Source organism: Pipistrellus hanaki, assembly GCF_964339955.1.
Source record: "Pipistrellus hanaki genome assembly, chromosome: 5".
Taxonomy (NCBI): domain Eukaryota; kingdom Metazoa; phylum Chordata; class Mammalia; order Chiroptera; family Vespertilionidae; genus Pipistrellus; species Pipistrellus hanaki.
In genome coordinates, this window is record NC_140507.1 from 18041317 (window position 1) to 18064474 (window position 23158).

General features: G+C 46.2%; 1 protein-coding gene across 2 annotated transcripts in view; it reads left to right on the forward strand.

Moving 5' to 3' along the window:
• Window positions 1-22774, forward strand: part of GLRA1 (glycine receptor alpha 1) — a gene marked incomplete at its 5' end in the record, with an annotated part of 61180 nt that extends 38406 nt beyond the window's left edge. Inside the window, 6 exons of one of the 2 annotated variants that reach the window (XM_084884066.1) lie at window positions 9264-9487; window positions 12373-12455; window positions 13630-13767; window positions 14630-14844; window positions 18844-18990; window positions 22439-22774. In XM_084884066.1, the coding sequence (XP_084740192.1) occupies window positions 9264-9487; window positions 12373-12455; window positions 13630-13767; window positions 14630-14844; window positions 18844-18990; window positions 22439-22753 (1122 nt within the window). In that variant the 3' untranslated portion in view covers window positions 22754-22774. The remainder of the gene's footprint in view (window positions 1-9263; window positions 9488-12372; window positions 12456-13629; window positions 13768-14629; window positions 14845-18843; window positions 18991-22438) is intronic. The other variant, XM_084884067.1, reaches the window with a different exon arrangement.
• Window positions 22775-23158: the final 384 nt, after the last annotated feature.

Genomic DNA, 23158 nt, shown 5'->3' on the forward strand with positions numbered 1-23158 from the left:
AGTGAGTGTACATGAATGGTACTATTTTCGTTATGTAATTGTGTGTGGATATTTGCAAATATGTGAGCACGTAGTGAAGTATGCATCAGCATGAGGCAGCATTTATGTGTGTGTCTGTGCATGTGAATATACGTTCAAATACATGTGAATAAGTGAAAGAGAATTTACATGTGAGTGTGAGTCTGTCTATACACGTGTGCGGTGTGCATGGGAGTGTGTGATATGTATATCGCTCAATTCATGTGGAACGATATGTAAACAAATGAGAGGGCGTGTGTGTGTGTGTGTGTGTGTGTGTGTGTGTGTGTGTATTGGTGTCCTCTGGGCATGAATCCCAGTATTTCCATTATCAGGTTATAAGCTGCAGCCTCTTACCAGGGGTCAGACTAGCTTGGATCAGAGCCAGATACACTGGCCAGGACCCTGGGGAATAGTGACCGCCTATCCATAGTATGCTTATAGACAGCAAAAATTTGGCACATGGTTGTTGTTATTACCACAAACTTTGCAATAAGTCCAATAAAAGAGAGAAGTAGGAATGCAGACAAACAACCCAGTGTGCACCCGACTAGGCCTCCCCTTGACTGTGCATACATTGTGGAGACACACACATCTCTGTAGAAATAGGATGGAGCAGTACAATTGGTGTTTTTACCTCCATCATGTTCACCTCACTACATGTTGGTATACCTCATTCCTAACTCTCCACACACCACCAAATTTGGAAACATAATAGGTAATTACTAGTATTATTATATTCAGTATATGACAAAATGACTTTAATCTATGTTTGCAGACTTTATGGCCTACCTGCAAAATTCCATGGTCTGAACATCATTTCATGGTATTTAACCACCCTTTTCCTGATGGACCTACAGGCTTATGTAGCTTTTCATTATTACAAATGAATTTTCTTGTGTATAGCTCTTTGCCCATTTCCTTAGGATATATATTACAAATGAATTTTCTTGTGTATAGCTCTTTGCCCATTTCCTCAGAGGTGGAATTACTTGATCATAAAAGCATGCACTTCGTTTCGTTATTTTGACAGATATTATTGCCCAGCTAACTTCCAAATAAGTTTTAATAATTTACTATCCTCCCAACAGCGTTCATTTCTCTTTACCCTTGCCAACTCAAGATATCGCCATTTATTTTTTTACTTTATCAAATAAGTTTTTTAATGGTACTTCATAGTCATTTTTAATTTTCACTTCAGATTCTTGGTGAATTTGAGCATCTTTGCATATGTTTATTGGGCAGTTTGAACAATATTATAGATTATTTTTTAACATGTACCTCCTTAATCCATTTGGTTTAGTTTAGGTTTCTGTAAAGTATTTGGTGGTGGTTTACTTTTCTCTGATTATATATTAATATTTCCAATATCATTCTTAAGTTGCCATTATTTCTCCACTGATTTCAAATGCTCTTTTTCATAAAGTAAATCCCCATATAAAAATAAATAAATAAATAAATCCCCATATATACCTACTCTGTTTCTAGTCTCTGTTTATTGCCCCATTGCTCTGTTTGTCTCTTTCTGCACCAATGCCACACTACTTTCATTACTAGGCTTCACATTATATTTCTATGCCTGGTAGAGATAGTCCTCTGTTGTTCTATTTTAAGGTCTTCTTGACTTTTTCAGCCCATTTTCTCTCCCACATGAACTTTGGAACCCACCTGTCAAAGCCTATAAAAATTGCCTCCAATTTTTGAGACCGAGTTTATAGATTTATTTGGGAAGAAGTGACATCTTTAGTATGTTTTATAAACATGGTGTGTCTCTCCATTTATGTAGGTATTCCCTTATTCTTTTCAGTAAAGTTGAAGAGTTGTTGTTTTTTAAATACATACATCTCATACATTGCTTGCTAGGTTTATTCCTGGTTAATCTGTGGGGTTGGTTGCTACTGTGGATGAAATCCCTTCTTATGGCTGCTTTTTCCATGACACCCTCAGTCTTTCTACACAGCTAATGCTAGGTCACTTCTTATACTCATGGGTTGGGGGATTCCAAAGAAAATTATATTAAATGTCATCCAGCTTGATATGGTTCAATACTCCGCAAAGCCTTGTTGAGATAGGTTGGCTCATGCATATCCTGATAGTGCTAGGTGGGGAACTTTGCACTGGCCTGTTAAGCAGTGAGACGGATTCATAGCCTTGGTAAACTGGAGACTAAGAGAAGGCCACAGAGAGAGCTCTCAGAAATGCCACCAGCGTCTGTCCCAGGCAGAAAGCGAAACCATAGGCAGACTTGGTAGCCTCTGCGGGGTGACTCTCTCCTGACAGCACCAAGGGAGGCATCACCAGCATGCGTTTATGACAACCCAGGGGCTCTCCCTCAGATCAGACTCAGCAAGGCTGACTCATGACACTCAAGCCCATAAAAGACTGAAGTAGGTAAGTGAGACTTACAGGTCCTTTTCATTTATGAGAGATCTTCCCATTCTAATCAGAGGAATGCTCTTGTCCTCCATGAATGCCCTCCCTGGCCACTCTCTGAATATTAGGGGAGCCAATCAAAAGTTGTTTTGATGTACCCGGACCTGGAGGAAAAAAACAGTCTTGAATGAACACTCACCAGGCCGTTTTAGAGAGAGGTCTAAGATACCATCCTCGCCTCACCACACATACACCCTCCTTCCGGTGACAACAAAGCTGGTATGCCCCAGAGGGGTCCTATTCCCCAGGTGCTGCTGCCAGGTTCCTGCTCCTCCTTTCTTATTCTACTTATAAATGTCTCCCACATGTGTGTAAAATAGTCCTCTAAACAAGACACAATCAAATCAATTAAGGTTCCACTTACTAAATCACAGCACATGCCAGTCCTCAATCATGGACTGCACAGAGGTCCCTGTGATGGACGCTGAGCCTCGCCCAGTTCCTTTCCTGCACGCTCATCTCTGCTGTTAGTTCAACTCTCGGAGAGCAATCTTGTTTTCAATATTTCCACATTTGTTAGTGTCTTACTCTGGTTCCTGGACTGTCAACACTGTCCTCTTTCCAGGTTAGCATCCGCCACTCAATTTGCCACCTTTGGCAACTAGTTATGAATCCGTCTCACTGCTTAACAGGCCAGTGCAAAGTTCCCCACCTAGCACTATCAGGATATGCATGAGCCAACCTATCTCATGAGTTCAGTAGGACACAATGCACTATGTCTGTCTGCTATCCACTCCTGGATTCATACCTTTGCTCTAGCGCCTACTAGCTATGGAACTTTGAGCAAGATGCTTAACCTCTGTCTAACCTCTCTGAATTTCCACTTCCTGCCCTGTAAAATGAGTGTAATAATACCCAGTGTGTTGGATTTATGAAAGGTTTAAGGATAGAATGTATATAAAGTTCTGGCAAGTGTTAGACGCCCAATAAAAGTAGCTGCTATTAGCATGTTCATGTAATTATTAAACTCACGCTGGGCTTTAGTGATCCCCTAGAGACAAACAAAGATGCTCAGCTCCACTGGTCCAAACCATCTACAGTTCTTTACAACAAATGTAGCTCTGATTGTGTGAGATCCAAATGAGAATGCACAGGCAAGCTGGTGACTTAGGAGAGTTCAGGGCTCAGAGCAGGCACCTAGAGCCAAAGAGGCAATGAGTCAGGATCTGGGGAGTGGCCAGCACTGGACTCCAGTGTAGAGCAGACAATGGGTCAAATTGGAGGGACAGCTCAGGAAAGGGTAGAAGTGCCCATGAACTGCTGAACCTGGGCCAGAGGTTTTTTGTCCTACCTGCTGATTGTGGGTCTCTACAAATCCAAAGGTACATAACAGCAGCCAGAGGCAGTATCCAATGGTACTGAGGCATCATCAAATGGTTGCTCAGTGCAATTCTGGGAGATCCAGGGTAGTGTAGTCTAGTGGTTAAGTACTTGGGCTCTGACATTAACATTTTGGGTTCAAATCCCAACTGTGTGATGTTAGAAATAGTTCTTTAGCCTCTGTGTACCTTGAATTACCTCCTCACACATCACTGGCCTTCTTTCCAGCTGAAACCAGGTACTGTCACATCTCAGAACAATACCAGATCTAGAGAAGCTAACTTCAGAGGGATGGAATAGACTGATAGGGTACTTTCCAATGCTACCTTCTCTCCAAAAGCTCTTCCAGATTCATCCATCCTGGCTGGAAGAAGTGGTGCCTCACACAACGAACTTAATTCGTTCCAGGAGCAAGTTTGTTATGCGAAAAGTTCGTTATGTGAAACACGTGTTCCCATAACAATACATGTTAAAAAAAATAATTCGTTCTGTAGCATAAAATATGCTAAGATGACATAAAAAAAGATAAATTTTTTGTTATTATTTTTATTTATATACATCTAAAAACATAATTTAAAAAAAAAAAAAAACCACACATTTTTTTAATTTTAAGACAGACTAAGTAGAGTCTACCGAATCTTGCACATCTTCATCCATTTTCTGCTTTTTGGCCGATGGTTTCATGAAAAACCTGTCCAAAGTTCGTTGTGCGAGGCGTTCTTTATGCGAGGCACCACTGTAATCTCCATTTGTTAGGTATTGCTCTCAATGACCCTTATTACTTTCAGTTTTGCATGGTAGATGTTTGTGTCCATATCTTGCTTGGCCTGCTAGATACTTCTAGGTCAGTGAGGGTAGAAATCAAGACCATGTGCCTCCACCCTCACTGTTTTCCCTCAGGGCATAATGTCTATAGAATTGAATTGAGTTACAGAAGAGACATCCCTTTGAGGCCTGAGGTGCTTGCTGAGACTTAAGCAGGTGTAAGAATCTTGTTCTTTGTCTACCTGTTGGGTGATACCTCTTGGCTCTGATGGCAATGGCTTTTCCATCCCCTTCCCACCAACACACTCATCAGGCTCTTAGCTCTTTCCTACTAAAATACCTTGTGCATGCTACTTCACAACAATGCTGAGTTTAGAGGAGTTTACTGGGAAGGGTTGGAATCTGAAATTAGATACAACGGGGTCAGGAGGGACACAAATCCAACCAAAATTAGACACAATGGAGAGAGGGTACACAGAAAGCCCTGGATAAATATTTGATGAATGTCAGAATGAACTAGTTAATGCTTCACCTTGGTCTTACAAGCATGGCAATGGCCCAGTTTCCAGAAATCAGACCATCTGGGAATCTCAGAGGCAAGAAAGGTGAGCCAGTGCTAAAGATTGTTGAGCTAGAGCTCAGGAAATCAATCCCTCCCAACTCAGACTTAGATGAGAGTGTGAAATCTAGAAACCATTACTGGGGGTGGAGCTCAAGGTTCTCAGGTGGAGGATTCAAATGTTGCTCTCTGGCCCATGGACCTGAACATGGACTGTCCCCCTGCCCCCACCATGTCAAACACCAACCCATGTGAGCACAGGGCTAAGTGAGCAAAACAGCAGTTAGCTTGCAGGCTATTGCACCAATGACATTGATCTCGCCCAAACTGCATTTCCCACTGCTGTTCACCAACGAGACGGGAGAAGTCAATGGCAGCTGCTGAGGGGAAGTGTGGCTGCCTGAGGACACCCAGATACCTTCTCCAGATCTCAGCTCGTGCCTTTCATTCGTCATTTCATAATGAGACCCTATAGGGGCTTTTTTTCTTCTTTTAGGTGGTATCTATTTATATTTTTACAATCAGCATGCATTACTTTTGGAATAAGAAAGAGTAAATATTTTTTGAATATCAGTAATAACAAAATAGAGACTATTCCTGTCCATGAAAGGGTGTTATAAATATGTTTTGCATACATATACTTAGACTAAGAGAAATGCATGATGCATGTATAAAGTCTAACAGCAAGCATCTGGCTTAGAATCCAGCCACTTATTTCCTTCATGAATTCACAAAAATTACTTAATTATTCTGAGCCTGAATGCCTTCAACTGTAAAATAGGAATAAGAACTGCAAAATGGAAATAATAAGCTAGTTTTTAATTATATCATGAGTATTAAATGATGTGTAGTATGTTAAAGTATCCACTATATGCCAGTTTAATAAATGTATACAATCAATAAGTACAGTCCTTTTCCTATTAAAAATAAAAATGAAATATCAGCAATAAAATGAAAACATAAATAATGTCCCTCCATAGTTAAAATTCATCATTGCTTCATTGCTCCCAGGATGAAGTTCAAAGTCCTTCAGACAGCTCCTGAGCCCTGCCTGCTTCCCTTCCCCTCTTTATCTCCCCCCCCCCCCCCCCATTCACTTGCTGTTCTTCCAGAGAACTGCACTCTTGCTTTGTCTCTAGCAGGTCCAACTGCCCTAAATGCCCTTCCTCTTAGGCTCAACTATATCTGGTCTCACCTTAAATACCATGTCTTCCTGGAGCCTTCCCTGCCCTTCACCCCTAAGTCCAGATGAGGAGGCTGTCTCCTCTCTCTTCCTAGCACCCTGTACTTAATCCCCACCTGAGCCCTTACCTCAGTGCGGTGAAGACGTTACACTGTAGGCTCTGTGTCTGCATAAATACCCTGTTTCCCCGAAAATAAGACAGTTGTCTTATATTAATTTTTGCTCCCAAAGATGTGCTAGGTCTTATTTTCAGGGGATGTCTTATTTTTCCATGAAGAAGAATACGGTACACATTTATTGTTAAATGAAAATAAAGGAAATTTATTACCTGTATACGGTACAGTAGTACGGTAGTTGTCAACACAAACCAGACAAACTGTGAATCCTACAGTATCAAGAATTTACTCATTTATTCAATGACAATCATGTCATCATCTTCTGGAATATCATCATAACAATCCAATTCCTGAATTTCCTGGTGAATTTCTTGTGACTCCATTTCTTTCAGAATCAGTGGACCAAATCTCTCATGTTTAGCCTAGGGAGGGCCTTATTTTCAGGGGGATGCCTTATATTTCACTCGGAAGGAAACCTGTAAGTAGGTCTTATTTTCGGAGGATGTCTTATTTTCAGGGAAACACGGTATGTCTTTCTTGTATATTCTCCGTGCCTAGAACAGTGCCTGGCATTTACTAGATGTTCAGTTAAATGTTCTTATTACATACACACACACACACACACACACAAAAAAAAAAAAACAACTTATAGCAATTACCGTAGCTATTAGATTTGGAAGGGTTGTTAAGAGAACAGCTAGCCTAACTCCTTTTTTTTTTTTTAATATATTTTTATTGATTTTTTACAGAGAGGAAGAGAGAGGGAGAGTTAGAAACATCGATGAGAGAGAATCATCGATCAGCTGCCTCTTGCACACCCCCTACTGGGGATGTGCCCTCAACCAAGGTGCATGCCCTTGACCGGAATCAAACCCGGGACCTTTCAGCCTGCAGGCCGACGCTCTATCCACTGAGCCAAACCGGTTTCGGCCTAACTCCTTTTTTAACAGTGAGACCCAGAGAAGCAATTCAGGTCTAATCCCGGTCCTTTCCTGAATTGCTGTGTGATCTTAGAAAATGACTGGGTGAGTAGGTGGGCTGGTGCGAGAGAAATAGAAGCTCAAGTCCATCCCTTCAAATTGTTGCCAATCAAGGAGAGGAGATAAAACACACAGAGTGAGGACGTGCTAAATTAAACGTTTTGGGAGATTCCGTTTTGCTGGGAGATCAAAAAAGGAAGCGAACAGGAAAGCCTGAGGGCAGGAAGGCTCCTGCAGGAGTGAGGCTAAGCTGAGCGGGCAGAATCCACTAGGCTGTGAGGATGGGAGGCGCAGAGCCCAGCACAGAGCCCGCTCTCCACCCCTGGGATGTGCGCATACTCAGGGTCAGACGCTGCGGATGCTGAGCCCAGTGCTGCCACTTACTAGGCTTGACCTGGGACGAGCTTCTCAGCCCTTCTAATCCTCAGCTTCCTTTCCCTGCTCAACATGGGAATTGGATGTCTAACTTGCAAGAGTTTTTTGATGATTAAACATGTGACAGTATCTAGAACAGCGCCTGTGCCTAACAGATCATTTTAAGAAATGCTACCTTCTTTTCTTCCTTCCAGCCACGTAAACAGACTTGACATGTCACTGGCAAGGACACCAAAAGCACAGCTGGGGTTTGGGGGCTGAAGGCTTTTTCTGCCTAACTATTCACAGTATGTTTACTCTGATAGGTGTTCTCTCTCTCTCTCTCTCTCTCTCTCTCTCTCTCTCTCTCTCTCTCTCTCTCTCTCTCTCTCTCTCCTGTTAAAAATCCAAAAGAGAGAGAGAGCTGTTTCTAACCCCCTGGTCAGAGGGAGTCACACCGGGAGCTGTCTCTGACTGTCAACACCCAGATCTGGCCTGAAGGTCTCCCTCCACCACGGGACATATAAGACATAAGATTATGAGACTAAATGTCATTTTCTATGGGACTGGAGGGAGAGGCTTCAATTAAATTATAGAACAATCCTGTAAAATACCTGGGAACATTTATAAAGCTATTGATGTTTCTGTAGGCAAACAGAATGAGGCCTGTGCTGGGGAGAACTTGGGGGGCAGGGAGGGTTTGTTTCGGTTCACCCCGGCTGAGGACAGATTGAGTGATCAGCATGTAGGAACAGCACTGCAAAGGAGACGCAGCACATCTCATTCACTGGCACCTCCCGGGACAGATTGGCACTGAGTGCTCATGAGTGGAGCTCAGGTCTCGAAGGAAAGCATTTAAAGTTGGATTTGACCAGAGGTTATTCATCTTGGAGGACTTTCAACTCTTGTGGGAATCCAATAGAGAGAACTATGGTCTTGTTCTTGGGAAAACTCAGATGTACCCAAAATTCTACTTGCAGTGTCATGATAGTCATGGGACCCAGGTGTATAATGCCTCACTTTTTAAAACTTTTCTTTGCAACTATTTCTTCATTTCATTACCCAGTTCCCAGCCTTGGAGACGTAACCCTACCACTAACTGCTTCTTGGGTTGTGAATGGGAACTGAGGACTTTAGTTCCAGGCATCAGCTTTTTTAGGCTTTCCTCTTGTCTCCTCAGTCTGTCTAGACTAGCAGCTCTCGAACCAGAGTGCACACGAGAATTATTGCACTGACAGGCTGATGATAAAAGGGGGACTTCAACTTTATCTCTTACCTAACAGGATGAAAACAGGCACTTATTATATCAGCCTGAACTTTATATTTTTTTAACTTCAGAAAAGAAAGAATAACATTTAAAGAATCTCAGCTCAAGTTGAATATACTCGATGGGGCAGTTAGAGAACGTTCTGGGATGTTTTTTACCTGATGCATGGACTTGATGTCCTCTAGCGGGTTTGGGGGACACAGGCTGGAAGCACATGGGCCTCAGAGGGCTGGCACCCAGGACCTAACCCTTTTCCCCCTGGCGGCAGGACTACAGAGTCAACATCTTCCTGCGGCAGCAGTGGAACGACCCCCGGCTGGCCTACAACGAATACCCCGACGACTCCCTGGACCTGGACCCGTCCATGTTGGACTCCATCTGGAAACCAGACCTGTTCTTCGCCAACGAGAAGGGGGCCCACTTCCACGAGATCACCACGGACAACAAGCTGCTCCGGATCTCCCGCAGTGGGAACGTTCTCTACAGCATCAGGTGAGCCCACGGCTCGTTGCCTCCATCCTCAGCACTGCCCTGCCCCGTTGTCTTCTGGGAGCAGACAGAAGAGGCGGGTCAAACAGGTGAAGAGGCCCTGACTACCTGACACCTTTGCCAGATGGGCAGAGCCAGCCCACAATGTTCACTCAGCAAGTGAGAATAAAATACCGGGCAAAGTCCTAGGTATTTTATTATTTTATTATTCTAACCAGGGAGATCCAGGAAGCATCCGGGAGAAGTTAGACCCCTACCCTTACCCAGAATTTCGATAAAGAAAAAGAGAATTCAAAGGCAACTATGGGTAGCAGGAGCATGCAGCTGCACAGGATGCATACGTTCTAGAGAACCGCTGGACAACACGGTGCCATAGTTAACAATACTATATTGAATGCTTCTACACTTGTTAAGAGGGTTGATCTCATGTTAAATGTTCTTACCAAAATGTTTAAAAATAGCAGGAGCAAAGGCATAAAACCTGAAAAACTTCAGCAACTTCCTGCCGGTCAGTGGCACTGCTCACCAGTACCAGTCAGGGCTGCTCCATCCCTTCTGGAAATGCTTCCCATCCTCCTTACCTTGTACCGGGTCCAGGAAGCTGGGAAAGGGGGCCAGTATCTGCAGGAAGCTTCCTGGACCCCCTTCCCCAGCTTCCTGCAGATACTGGTCAGAGGCAAGCTTTCAGAGTCCCCTGCCGCCCCTCCCCACCTAACTCCCAATCTTGTCCCCAAGACATGAAGAAAACGACTAATGTCCATGTGATTCTTACAGATCGCCATTCACTGAAATGTACTTACTAGCTGGGTAACTTTACACAGATGATTTCTAATCCTCCTCACAACCCAATGCAGTAGGTTTTATTGTGCCCATTTTGCAGATTAGACAAGTGAGGACCTGAAAGTTGAGTACTTAGCAAAGTTCCCACAGATAATCTGATGTCTACTCAGAACCGGGTCGTGGCATTCAGTGGGCACTCAAATATTTGCTGAATGAAGATGTTTTTATTTGAAAGGGCTTAAAGGGAGCACTGATCCTAAATGACTCTGCCTCCCCATCCTCCCATTCCTCAGGGGACTAAACCTTTTCATTTCCATTAGAAGGTGAGCTTTAAAAAAAAAAATTATTTGTATTGACTTCAGAGAGGAAGGGAGATAGAGATAGAAACATCAATGATGAGAGAGAACCATCTATCGGCTGCCTCCTGTACATCCCCTACTAGGGATCCAGCTCACAACCTGGGCACGTGCCCTGACTGGGAATTGAACCATGATCTCCTGGTTCCTAGGTCAATGCTCAACCACTGGGCTTGAAGGTGAACTTTAAATGTCCAGTCTCACAGGAGAGGCTGCACAGGTCCCAATCCTCAGATGTGGCCAAAAAGCAGACTGGCTGGGAGAGGGGACTTAGAAATCTCTGCAGGGAAAGTATCACCACAGAGGGGCAGGCTGGGAGGAACCAGAGGCAGATGCCTTCCAAACCTGGGAGCACACTCCAACCCACCACCCTTCCAGTCTGGATGGGCTCAGCAAATGGTACCAAGGCTGTGGCTGGCTGGCAGTCAGGGAGGGTCACCCTGCCTGGCTCTTGCTGCTGCCAGGCTAGTTTCATGTCTCTGGGAAGCTAGGCCCCAGTGCAGCATGACAGAGGAACAAATCAGCAGAAAGTGATATTCCCAAGGTCATTCAACTTCAGGAAATTAACCCAGTGTGACAGCTGCCCCATCTTGGAGGTTTCAGCTTCAGAAATCAACTGCATTCACTTTCCTTCTCCTCTTTCCTTCTCTCTCTCATCTCCCCCTCTCTTCCCCTCTCCTTTCCCCCCTCTTGCTTCGAATTTGTGCTTGAAGGGACCCACATGGGAGCTATGGGTGTGAGCTGGAGGGCAGAGGTTCACACAGGCCCTGGTGCCTCACCACGTGCCGCCAGGGTGCCAGCACCGAGTGATCACCTCCAACTCGGTGCCTTTCAGGACAGCAGTGCTGGGAAGCCAGCCAGCCAGTGTCCACGCTCAGCATCCCAAGGATGGCAGACCTGGTTAAATCCTGCCTGAGCCATTGGCTTGCTGTGTGACCTTACACGAGCCCCTCCCTACCTTCCCTCCTGCGCACCTCACCTGTCAAATGAGGGAGTTGGCCTGATGGTCTAAGGCTCTTTCTTCTCCGTCCCCTGCAGCAGGTGCTCAGATGTTGGCAAAGCCATTCAAGCAGAAAAGCCTGTATCCCGGCAGGAGCAGCAGATCGCGGGCTCTGCTAAGGGGGCTTCCTCTGGGTCTAAGGCGACTGCCCTCTGCAAGGGTTGAATAACCCAGAATAAGCAGCTAGCCCAGAAGCCAGGGATGCCCACCACTTCCCAGCTGACACCAGCAGGAGCCCACAGATGTGAGCCAGCTGTGTTTGGACACCAACTGTTTAGGGATCTTTTGAAATAACTTTTGATGAGCATAGGGTATGACCTGGGGGGAGTCAGGGACCACGGGCAGCACCTGCTGCCAGTGTACCTGGGGATGCCTGAGGCCTGGTGCTGCTCAGAGGATCATTCAGGCCCTGTCCAGACCCAAGGCCTCTGCAGAAGAGCAGGGCTGGGGGAGCCCCCAGCCTCCAGGTCTTCGGGCACCTTGCTAGCGGCAGGCCCCGAGGAGCCAGACAGACTCCAAGGAAACACAGATGTTCTATTGATTCTGTGACCTTCATCTCTCTGCCCCATTTACATATCTGAAGTGTGGAGATATACATATGTTGGTTCCCTGGAAATGTACATATGTTGGTTCCCTGACCTCCTTGACCCCTTGACCTCTCTAAGTTAAGTGGCTTCTGGTAGTAACTAGCATGGAGGCACAACTTCCCTGGTCTGTGGACCAAGCATCATTCAACTTCCTTCTCTCCCCAGAATCACCCTGACGCTGGCCTGCCCCATGGACTTGAAGAATTTCCCCATGGACGTCCAGACATGTATCATGCAACTGGAAAGCTGTGAGTCTCTCACGTGAGACCTCCAGAAAGAACCAGTCTCCCCTCCACCCACAGGACTGGCAGAAATCCCCACACAGCTGCTCCCAACCGCTGGCCCCAGGAGGTTACTGCAATAGCTCAAAAGGCCAGATGAGGAGCTTGGCTCTGAGAGAATGCTTCAGAAATATAACTCCCCTTATATTGTCAGAGGCCCAGCTCTGGAGCCAACAGCATTCTCCAAAGAGGCACTGTCCCCTGTCCTTCATGAACATGCTCCCGGGGAGTGATGGGGAAATATCTGGAATAAGACATGGTCCTTGAACTTACAGGAATGCTCCCTCCAGCAGGGAGACAGATGACTGGCTAACACAGGGCAGCGAGTGGTAGGTGTTCTATTAGAAGTAGAAAAGAGGGTGGCCTTGTGGCTGAAAGTGGGCCTCCTTCTGATTGGGAAGGAGGCACAGTATTGGGAAAGGTTTTATGGAGATCAAGTGAACCAGGATTTTAACAGCTGGGGTAGGTAGCTGGATTCTTTGACTGTAAACCCAGAGAGCAATAAGATGCATTTTAAAGGTAGAATTAAATGGAAAGATATGGAGGTTCCTCGTGGACTTGTAGGAGAAACCAGAAGCACAGAAACTGGGGCAGAGCATTTAGGCAGCAGGAACTAATGGGCCCTCCCCTTGGAGCAACACCTCTGGAGACAATCAGCATCAGCCAACCGCTGAGCCTCCTGAGACCTCACCCAAGGGCCAAAATCCTGGGGCAAAGGTCTAGTTGAGTCAGCATCTCACTGTTTGGCCCCAAATGATAGTCCCACCACAAAAACACCCCATAGAGTCATTCTCCTGAGGAAAGTCTGCTGTGAGCAAAAGAGGGAGCTTGCAAGGATGGTGTACAGGCAGGAATAGCAGATGTCAACTGAACTTGACCAGGAGGTAAGAAGGAGGGGCAATAGGACACGCTAAGGTAGGGTGCTGGGAGTTGTAGGGAGAGAAAGAGAAGGGTTTGGGGTAAATATAAACAATTAAACCAGTTTTAACTTCCTAGGTGGAGGAGGAAGGGGGAGAAGCAATATGGTTTCATGAGTTCCCTCAAGTGCCTGGTGCCTCTCTCTCTAACCCTAAAGCCAGACATACCTCAAATAAGTGCTTGTAGGTGGTGACTGCTCCTTCTTCTTCTGATCCCATCCCAGTTGGCTATACCATGAATGACCTCATCTTTGAGTGGCAGGAACAGGGAGCTGTGCAGGTGGCAGATGGACTAACTCTGCCCCAGTTTATCCTGAAGGAGGAGAAGGACTTGAGATACTGCACCAAGCATTACAACACAGGTAGGTGTGAGGGGCCACCCTCCGCAGGTCCCACCTCCCCGCCCCCACCAGGGCCAGAGATCATCTCAAACATCCATTCAGTCATTGCTTCAACATGATGGACAGAGCTCTGTGTTTATTCCTAGTGGTTATATATTTATTAAAGTGGCTCCGACCCTTTCTTCCTGTGAGTCCTGGGGTAAAAGTAACTTAAACTTAGGCCCCAGCTCATCACAAAGAAAGCTGGGAGATAGTCTTTATTCCAGGCAGCAGGGCACCTAACTCAAAATGGACCCAATTCAAGGCAGAAGGAAGAGCCAGTATTGGGAGGACCTCTGTGTCAGAGGAATTGCTCAAGGCAAGGGATGGAGTGTAGGTGGTCCCGATTAAGGTAAAGAAAGGAGGGACATGGGGTGGAAAAGCAGGCAGAGCTCCATTGTGAAGGACAGACTAAAGAGTTTGAACTTTCCCTGCAGGTAATGGGGATCTTCTTGTTTGAGGAGAGAAGGAAGGAAAGAAAGGTTTTACAAAGGGAAGTAACAGGATCCAGTCATGTTTTGGGAAGAAAACTGGCAGAAGGAAAGAGAATGGTCCACTTAGGCCCACTCTTTGCAACAAAATAGTGAGGATGAGGATGATCGCAACTGACATTCCCGAGCACTAATGATGTGTGAGGACTGTGCTAAGTTCTTTATAGGCGCCATCTCATTCTCTCATCACAGTTACCATATGAGTAAACATGTGAGGTAGGTATTTTATTATTATTACTATTATTGTCATCTTCATCATCATCCCCAATTTTCCATAGACAAGATTGTTCTGACCTCAAAGTGTTGTTCCTATCCACTAGACTACTTTGCCTTCTCATTACCATTTCTTGCAGGTAAGTTCACCTGCATTGAGGCTCGGTTCCACCTGGAGCGACAGATGGGCTACTACCTGATCCAGATGTACATTCCCAGCCTGCTCATTGTCATCCTCTCCTGGATTTCCTTCTGGATCAACATGGATGCTGCCCCAGCCCGTGTGGGCCTGGGCATCACCACCGTGCTCACCATGACCACCCAGAGCTCTGGCTCCCGAGCATCCCTGCCCAAGGTAAGTCCCACTGCCCATGCGCACAGAGCACCTGGACAAGTAGGACACTCATCTCCCTCCCCTGCCTGCAATAAGGACAGCACGAGGAATTAGTCACTATTTCTTCATCTACCACACTTGGCAGGGTCCAGCACTCTGATTCACCAAATCCTTCCTCCAGATTTAACATTATGTTCAAAACAAACACAAAAGGAAGGAAGGAAGGAAGGAAGGAAGGAAGGAAGGAAGGAAGGAAGGAAGGAAGGAAGGAAGGAAGGAACTTTTTTTTTTTAAGGAGAGTCTATGATAGTTATCTTTTTTTTTAATATATTTTATTGATTTTTTTTTTTTTTTACAGAAAGGAAAGGAAAGGGATAGAGAGTTAGAAACATCGATCAGCTGTCTCCTGCACACCCCTACTGGGGATGTGCCCACAACCAAGGTACATGCCCTTGACTGGATTCGAACCTGGAACCTTTCAGTCTGCAGGCCGACACTCTATCCACTGAGCCAAACTGGTTTCGACAGGAAGCATTATTTTCAATACAATCCCGACACCTTTTAGTCCATTCTCTACCAACATTAGACACACATTCTGCTTCATTTACTATTAACACTCAACTCCTCCACTCACTTTCAGTGCTGAGTACAACATTCCACCCCTTTCACCATTAATGTAGATACTCTGTATTGGGAGTCTCCAAGACCACCGCCATGTTCAGAGACTTGATAGCACTCAAAGACTCAGCATATAGTTGTACTCAAGGCTAAGACATCTTACAGTGGTATATCCAGGATGCACAGCTAGATGACAAGGAAAGTGACATGTGCAGAATCTGGAGGAATCCATGGACAGGCTTCCTTGCTCTCCCCCTTCCTCCCACAAGGGACCACAGAGAGCACCCTCTTACCCCAGCAACAAAAGGCAGCACAAGTGTGAAATGTTTCTTCCCAGAGAGACAGAAAGTTTAGAGATTCATTTAAGATTCATTATTGGGCCAGGCCGGTGTGGCTCAGAGGTTGAGCTTCGACCCATGAACCAGGAGGTCACAGTTCAATTCCCAGTTGGGGCACATGCCCAGGTTGTGGGCTCAATTCTCAGTAGGGAGCGTGAAGGAGGCAGCTTATGGATGATTCTCCTCATTGATGTTTCTCTCTCTCCCTTTCCCTTCCTCTCCCTAAAATCAATAAAAAACTTATTTTTCTTTAAAGATTCATTATTGAAGGTTTTTACTGGATGCTGGGTGCCTAGAACATAACAAAATTCAAGACCCCCAGAAGGAAAACAGATGTTCAGCATAAACCATGTTGTTTACACAAGCAGTCCAAGCACCCATATTAGTTAGGGAAAGTGGGAACAACCCCCAAATCCAACTTCCCAAATGTTCTCCAAGGGCCAGACTTGCAAGCAGGTCCTTTGTAAGGTAGCAGCCTCATGTGTTATGCCTGATATGTTAACCCTCTCTACATACCTTAATCTGATACTTATATCTCTAATGTTAAATACCACTTCCTAATACATTCACTATTAACTCTTAAGTAGTATGCTATTCCATTCACTATTAACCCTAGATCACAGATTTCACTCCGTTTACTAGTAATGCCAGGTACGCATTCTGCTTCATCCATTCTAGGCCAGACACCACATTCTGCTCCATTCTTCCAAGGCTGGGCACAGCATTCCGCTTTATTCATTACTGACAACAGACACTAACTCTCCTCCAGTCGCCCTCACTGTAAATGTACCATTCTGTTCCCTTCACTATTAACACTAGAGCTCAAATTCCCCTTAATTCACTGTAACATCAGACATAATGTTCTATTTCATTTACTCTTAGTGCTAAATACCACATACTCCTCCGTCCCCCTGTGCTTGAGATCCTTGGTTCTGCTCCCTTCACAGTGAATGCCAAGTGCCCATTCTTCTGTGCTCTCTTCTAACGCTAGGCACTGCTTCCGCCTACATTCCCGCTGTCGTTGGAGACACATTCTGCTTTATCCATCCAACACTAGAAGCAACATCCTGCACTGCTCCCAATGCCAGACACCACCTTCTGCTCCCTCATGCTAAGTGCAATGTGCAGCATAATGTCCAATTAATGCCACTTGACATTCTGTTTTGATACAGAAACACTGAAATAATACACAATGAGCACCATAACACCCTTTACCTGCATTCCAATTGTTAGCATTTTGCCTCATTGCCTTCATCTCTGTCCCTCTATATATAGATAGGTAGGTGGGAAAGGGAAGTAGGTAGAGAGATGCACAGTTTTTGCTCAAGTATTTGAAAGCTACCCACATTATGACAATAAAGAATAGGGATCACAATAATATTATGGCATCTAAAAAAATTAACATTAATTGAATAATTATTATGGAATTAGGAATAACACAAATTCAAGCCCCCTATGGACATCTCACCCCTAGCTTTTCTGTTTAAGCTTTTTGATCAACCTATTGTTTGCCTCAATAATTACCTGATGCTTAACAGTTGTCACTGTTTTCGTCAAGTGCCCCCAGGGAAAGGCTGTTCAGACTGGGCCAGCAATTTTCAGTGAGCCCTGCCTGCCCCCCATTAGGTCCAATAATGACAGTCCTCTGGAGACGGAGCTTTACACAAGCTCCAACTCTGCTCTGCCCCATCAGTGGCTGCCAGGACATTGGTTTTCAAGGCAGGCATGGAGCTGAGGGAAGGGGATGGAAATGGGGCAATTTAAAACGCCACAAAGCCCCAAGGGAAATTAAAACATATGTCCACACAAAAATTTGTACACAGATGTTTGTAGTGGCATTATCCATAATAGTCAAAAGGTAGAAACAACCCAAATGCCCACCAGCTGATGAATAGATCAACAAAATGTGGTATATTAATACAATGGAATATTATTTGGCCATTAAAAATGAAATACTGCCCGGCTGGCATGGTTTAGTGGTTGAGTGTTGACCTATGAACCAGGGGATCATGGTTCAATTCCCACTCAGGGCACATGCCCAGGTTCCAGGCTTGATCCCCAGTGTGGGGCATGCTGGAGGCCGATGATAAATGATTGTCTCTCATCATTAATGTTTCTTTCTCTCCCTTTCCCTTCCTCTCTGAAATCAATAAATATATATTTTTAAATGAGACACTAATACATGTTACAATATGGATAAATCTTGAAAATGTTATGCTAAGTGAAAGAAATTAGTCATAAAAGGTCACATATTATTCCATTCATATAAAATGTCCAGAACAGGGAAATTTATAGAGACAGAATGGATTACTAGTTGCTTAGGACTGGGGGTAAGGGAATTGGGGCAATAGGGAGATGACAGCTAAAAGTTACTAGGTTTTTTGTTTTGTTTTTTTTGAGGTGATAAAGTTCTGAAATGGACTGTGCTGATGGTTGCACATTATCTGTGAATGTATAAAAAAATCATGGAATTGAACACTTTAAATGTGTGTATTGTGCAGTATATAAATTATATCTCAATGAAACTGCTTTTTAAAATACTCTAAAGCTTGCTGTTCTGAGATTCAGTTGTCTTCCTTAAATAAATGCCCACAGGATTGCTGTTGGTCTAATGGCTAATTACCAGAGTTCTGTAAAAAAGTTTATTGTGACCATTTTTGCTGGTTCTCTTGTTGCTTTGATGGAGGAGCGAGTTTTTGAAGCTCTTATTGCACAATTTGCTGTCATTCTCCACTTTGACATTAGTTGTGGCATCCCGTTCCTTCTCCCTGAGACTAAACACAGCATTCTGTTCCACAGAATACTAATGCTGGGCCCACCGTCCTCCTCTCACCAGTACTCTTCCAGGCACCGTGTTCCATTGTGCCCAATATTCTGCCCAGTCTACTTGATGTGTTTTTCTTTTTTTCTTCTGTAACCTCCACCCTAATATCCCAGCTAAGGAGAGGACAGCAGTGGGGGACGAGAGGAGTTACTGAGCAGCAGAAAACATTCCACCACACTCAATATTCCACCCTCCTCTGCCCTCACTCCCTTGTGTCCTCCCCCCTCTTACCCACCTCAGGTGTCCTATGTGAAAGCCATTGACATTTGGATGGCGGTGTGCCTGCTCTTCGTGTTCTCCGCCTTGCTTGAGTATGCTGCTGTCAACTTCGTGTCTCGGCAGCACAAGGAGCTGCTCCGGTTCAGGAGGAAGCGAAGACACCACAAGGTAGGCCTTTGGGTCACTGCCCGAGGGAGGAGGGACAGCTGGTGGCTGCCTTGTTTTGTGATACTTGTGTTGCTGGACCATCCTTCTCGGTGGAAAAGGCAGGCATGAAACAGGAATTAAAGTCATAGAAGTCCTGGCTTCCTCTCCCATAAATAAAGCCCTGATTGGGTCTATAGGCAGTCACTCTTTCAACCGTGAAAACACTGCAGAAATTATCAGGTTGCACCCAAAGACAGAACTGATGGAGCAAATGCTGATGGCACCAAGATAATGACTAGCTAAAAACCCAAAGCATGGCAGGCTGTGAAATGCTAATTGGTGTTTCCTGCAGGACTGCACTATTTCAGTGGGCATGGTTCTAGAGGGGAGATCTTAGAGTAGAATGTCCACATCCCAGGCTTCTACTTTCTACCTCCAAGAAAGAGCCATCAGGAAAGATCCTCCCATGAGCAGATTCTCTCACTAAGGGACTAAATCAGGGGTCTTCAAACTACGGCCCGCGGGCCACATGCGGCCCACAGAGGAGTCTGATCCTGCCCGCCAGGTTTTTTGGGCAGTGAGCGCAGCCAAGGTGTTACAGTAGGAATTAGTAGTTCATATAGTCCGGCCCTCCAGGTCTCTGAGGGACCGTGATCTGGCCCCCACTTTAAAAAGTTTGAGGACCCCTGGACTAAATAAAGGAATATTCAGCAGGCCATCTCTGAAAAGTCACCCACCACCAAATGCCACTGGGGAGCGTGCAGCCTGTGGGAGCAAACTGGCCCCAAACCTGATCCATAGTTACCTCCCCAGGAGGATCGGAGAGCCCACTCTTCTCTCCAGCCTCATCTTCACATTTGGTTGCTGTTGGTGTCACTGGGAGGATTTGACCTCCATGCCAATTGGCTGTGAGGACCAGCTGTGACTACGGTGGGAGAGCTGCTGTGCAGGAGACACCCCTATGGAGCAGGATTGTTTCAGTGGGGCTTTGGTGCTCACTGGGTCTGCCCCTTGAGTGTAGCTTATGGATGTGTAGAGTTATAATCTGGTGTGGTCTGAAGCTGTCTATCAGGTGCACTGGCTCTGGAGCATCCCAGGAGGTACAAAGTCAGCCACTGCCTGAGGCTACCTGACAGGAGCTACAGAGAGATCTGGAGATTCCTCCTATCTGTATCAGGTTTGGAAGTGCCCAGCTGAGGCCTAGCTGGGAAGCAAAACAAGCTAGTGCTTGGGCCTTTTATTGATGTTTGGGGCATGCCCACACCAAATGCAGCTTGTTTGAGAGATATTAGCAAAGTCTGAAGCCTGAGCCAAGATAAGCCATTCATATGGAAAAGTTGCTGTGTACAGCTTGCTTGGGGCTTCAAATTGGATGGAGTGGGGTCTCAGGGAACCAGCAGGGCAGAGCAAACAGTGTGTTCCAGGTTGATGGGGACTCAGATATGATTTCTAATCAGCCCTGGGGCAGAGGAAGTCCCAGCATAGGAACAATGACCCCTGTGAGCTGCCCCCAAGTTCCTGCCCCAATGCCAGACAATCCAGTTCCTCCCTGTATGTGTCTACATCTCCCAATGCCTCCTGGCGTTGAAGCTCATAGGAAGTGAGTTAAGTAAGTTCATGCCTTTCCCTTTAAGAGAAACACCTGGGTCTCAGGAAACCTCCATGTCCCTCAGCCACAATCCCCGCTCATTTTTACAGCCTGAAGTTACAGGGACTTTTCTTCCCAGCTCTGGGACCTTCAGTGGGGGGTCTAGTGTGGGCCTGGGACTCCTTGCTTCTCACAGTGGCCTCTGAGGGGATGATCTCCCTCAGTTTAAAGAAAAACAATGGTACACATGGATGCTGGACCAGCCCATTCCATGCCTCCGCCCCTACTACCAGTCTCAACATGCTTTTTTACTTTTCTAGTTGTAGGACATCCATTCAGCCAGCTTTCAGGTGGTTCTGAATGATGGTTGTTCTGTAATTTAGTTGTAATTTTGATGTGGTTGTGGGAAGTAGCGAGGACTGGCCTTTACCTACGCTGACATCTTCTCATGTATTATTTATGCACTTTCTCTGTTGCCCCTGTGCGGCCCCAACTCCCTGCCTTGGGCTCACTACCAACATGCCTGCTGCCCTTATCCTTCTCGTCTCTCCGTTTCTGAGCTAAGTGATCATCCCCTGTTCATATGTTCACTCAGTGTTTAGGGGTTAATGAATGTGATAGACTTTACTCTGAATTCACGGAGCTTACAGTCTAATGAGAGAGGTAGCCATCAATCAAGGAATACAACATGTTAAGAGCTTCCAGGAGTGGGGAGAGGCAGCTTTCAGGGACCTTATGGAGAACATGCAGGGACTCCTAGCCTATTGCTGGGCTCAGGGAAGGCTTCTGAGTAAGAATTAACTCAGTGGAAGAGAAGGAGTTGGAAGCAGAACTGGAGGTGGGAGTGTGCCCTGGGCAGAGAGGACAGATGGGGCAGGAGCCCAGAATTAGAGAGTGAGTGTGGCATTTCCGATCCCATGGAAATGTTTCAGGGCGAGTAGAGCACAGGATGCCCGAGAAACAATGGCACAGATGAGACTGGAGAGGCAGACAGGGTCCTCCCTCAAAGCTCACATGGAAAGGACACAAAGCTACAGGCCATGAGAGCAGACAGTGGGGCTCCATGATTCTGGTCCAGGCAAGATGACTTAGCTCAGGAAGGGAGAGATGAGAAGGACAGGCAGCAGGCGTGTTGGTGTGAGCCTAAGGGAGGTGGGGTGCACAGGGATGACTCAGGAAGTGCCACAATGCTGGCAGGTGTGCACAGGGAGAGAAAAGTCTGGAAAGGTAAGTGGGAGCCAAACAATGAAGGGCCTTGAATGAAAACCTGACACAGGCCCAGAGCCACAGCCGCCAGGGCTATGGGGGACATGGAAATGGGAAGAAACTGTGGCTTCCATGCTTAAGAAATGCAGATGAGGCCCACAGCTCCCTCCTGGAGAATTCGCCCCTTTGCCCCCACCCACACACCAGAAGATGTTAACTGGGGATGGGATGGGGGAGGAGAGCAAAGAGGCAACAGAAGCAAAGCAGGGGATCTCTCCAAATTGTCCCCTGGATTTCCAATAAAGCAGCATCCAAAAGAACCTTTGAGATAGTGAGATGATTCTTAGCCCCACTGGTAGGTAAAAATGCAATAAAACAAACACTGAGACTCACAGAAGAAAGAGACTTGCCTAAGGTCCTACGTTAGAAGGTAACAGAGCTCACAGGTGAACTCGGGTCTCAGGACCCTATGCCCCCTTTCCATCCCCTGGTTTGCATCTGTTTAAGGCACGTGAGCGGCGCCCCTCTATAAGGCGTAACTCCCCCGCCAGCCAGAAAGCCTCAGAGTCCTGGAGCAGTGCAGGGGAGAGGGAAAGAGGGGTGCAGATGGTGTGGCCTGGCCCCAGGGGAGTGCCTTGCAGGGAGGGTGCCCAGCCCCTGTCTTATTTTAAGTAGAACCCCATGATGAATCTATTCCAGGAGGATGAGGCCGGAGAGGGCCGCTTCAACTTCTCTGCCTATGGGATGGGCCCCGCCTGTCTACAGGCCAAGGATGGCATCTCGGTCAAGGGCGCCAACAACAACAACACCACCAACCCCGCTCCTGCGCCGTCCAAGTCCCCGGAGGAGATGCGGAAACTCTTCATCCAGAGAGCCAAGAAGATCGACAAGATATCGCGCATCGGCTTCCCCATGGCCTTCCTCATCTTCAACATGTTCTACTGGATCATCTACAAGATCGTCCGCAGGGAGGACGTCCACAACCAGTGACCGGTCCGGGACGGGGGAGGCTGGGAGCGGGTGGTGGGACCAGCACAGGCACCTGAGAGGCGAAGAAGAGGCGGGAGAGGGCGGGGCACGCACACACGACTCCCACTCTCTCTCTGCACCGTGTGCAATAGCAAGAGGCAGTGATGCATAAGTCTTAGAATGTGGCACTCTCTTTTTAACCACGGGGAGCTGGGGGGAGGGGGTTTCTAACATAGAAACTGAGGGGGGGAGGAAGGGAAGGGTGCAGAGGGGCGGGGGGAGAGGGGGCGGTCCATGGGCTGTGATGGGCTGTGCAGTTTTGCTGTTTGAAAGGAGAGTGCAGCCTGCCCCAGAGCAGAAGGAAAGCAATGTAATATATGATATATATATTCATGCTTACTATTAATGCAAAACCACACGAACAAA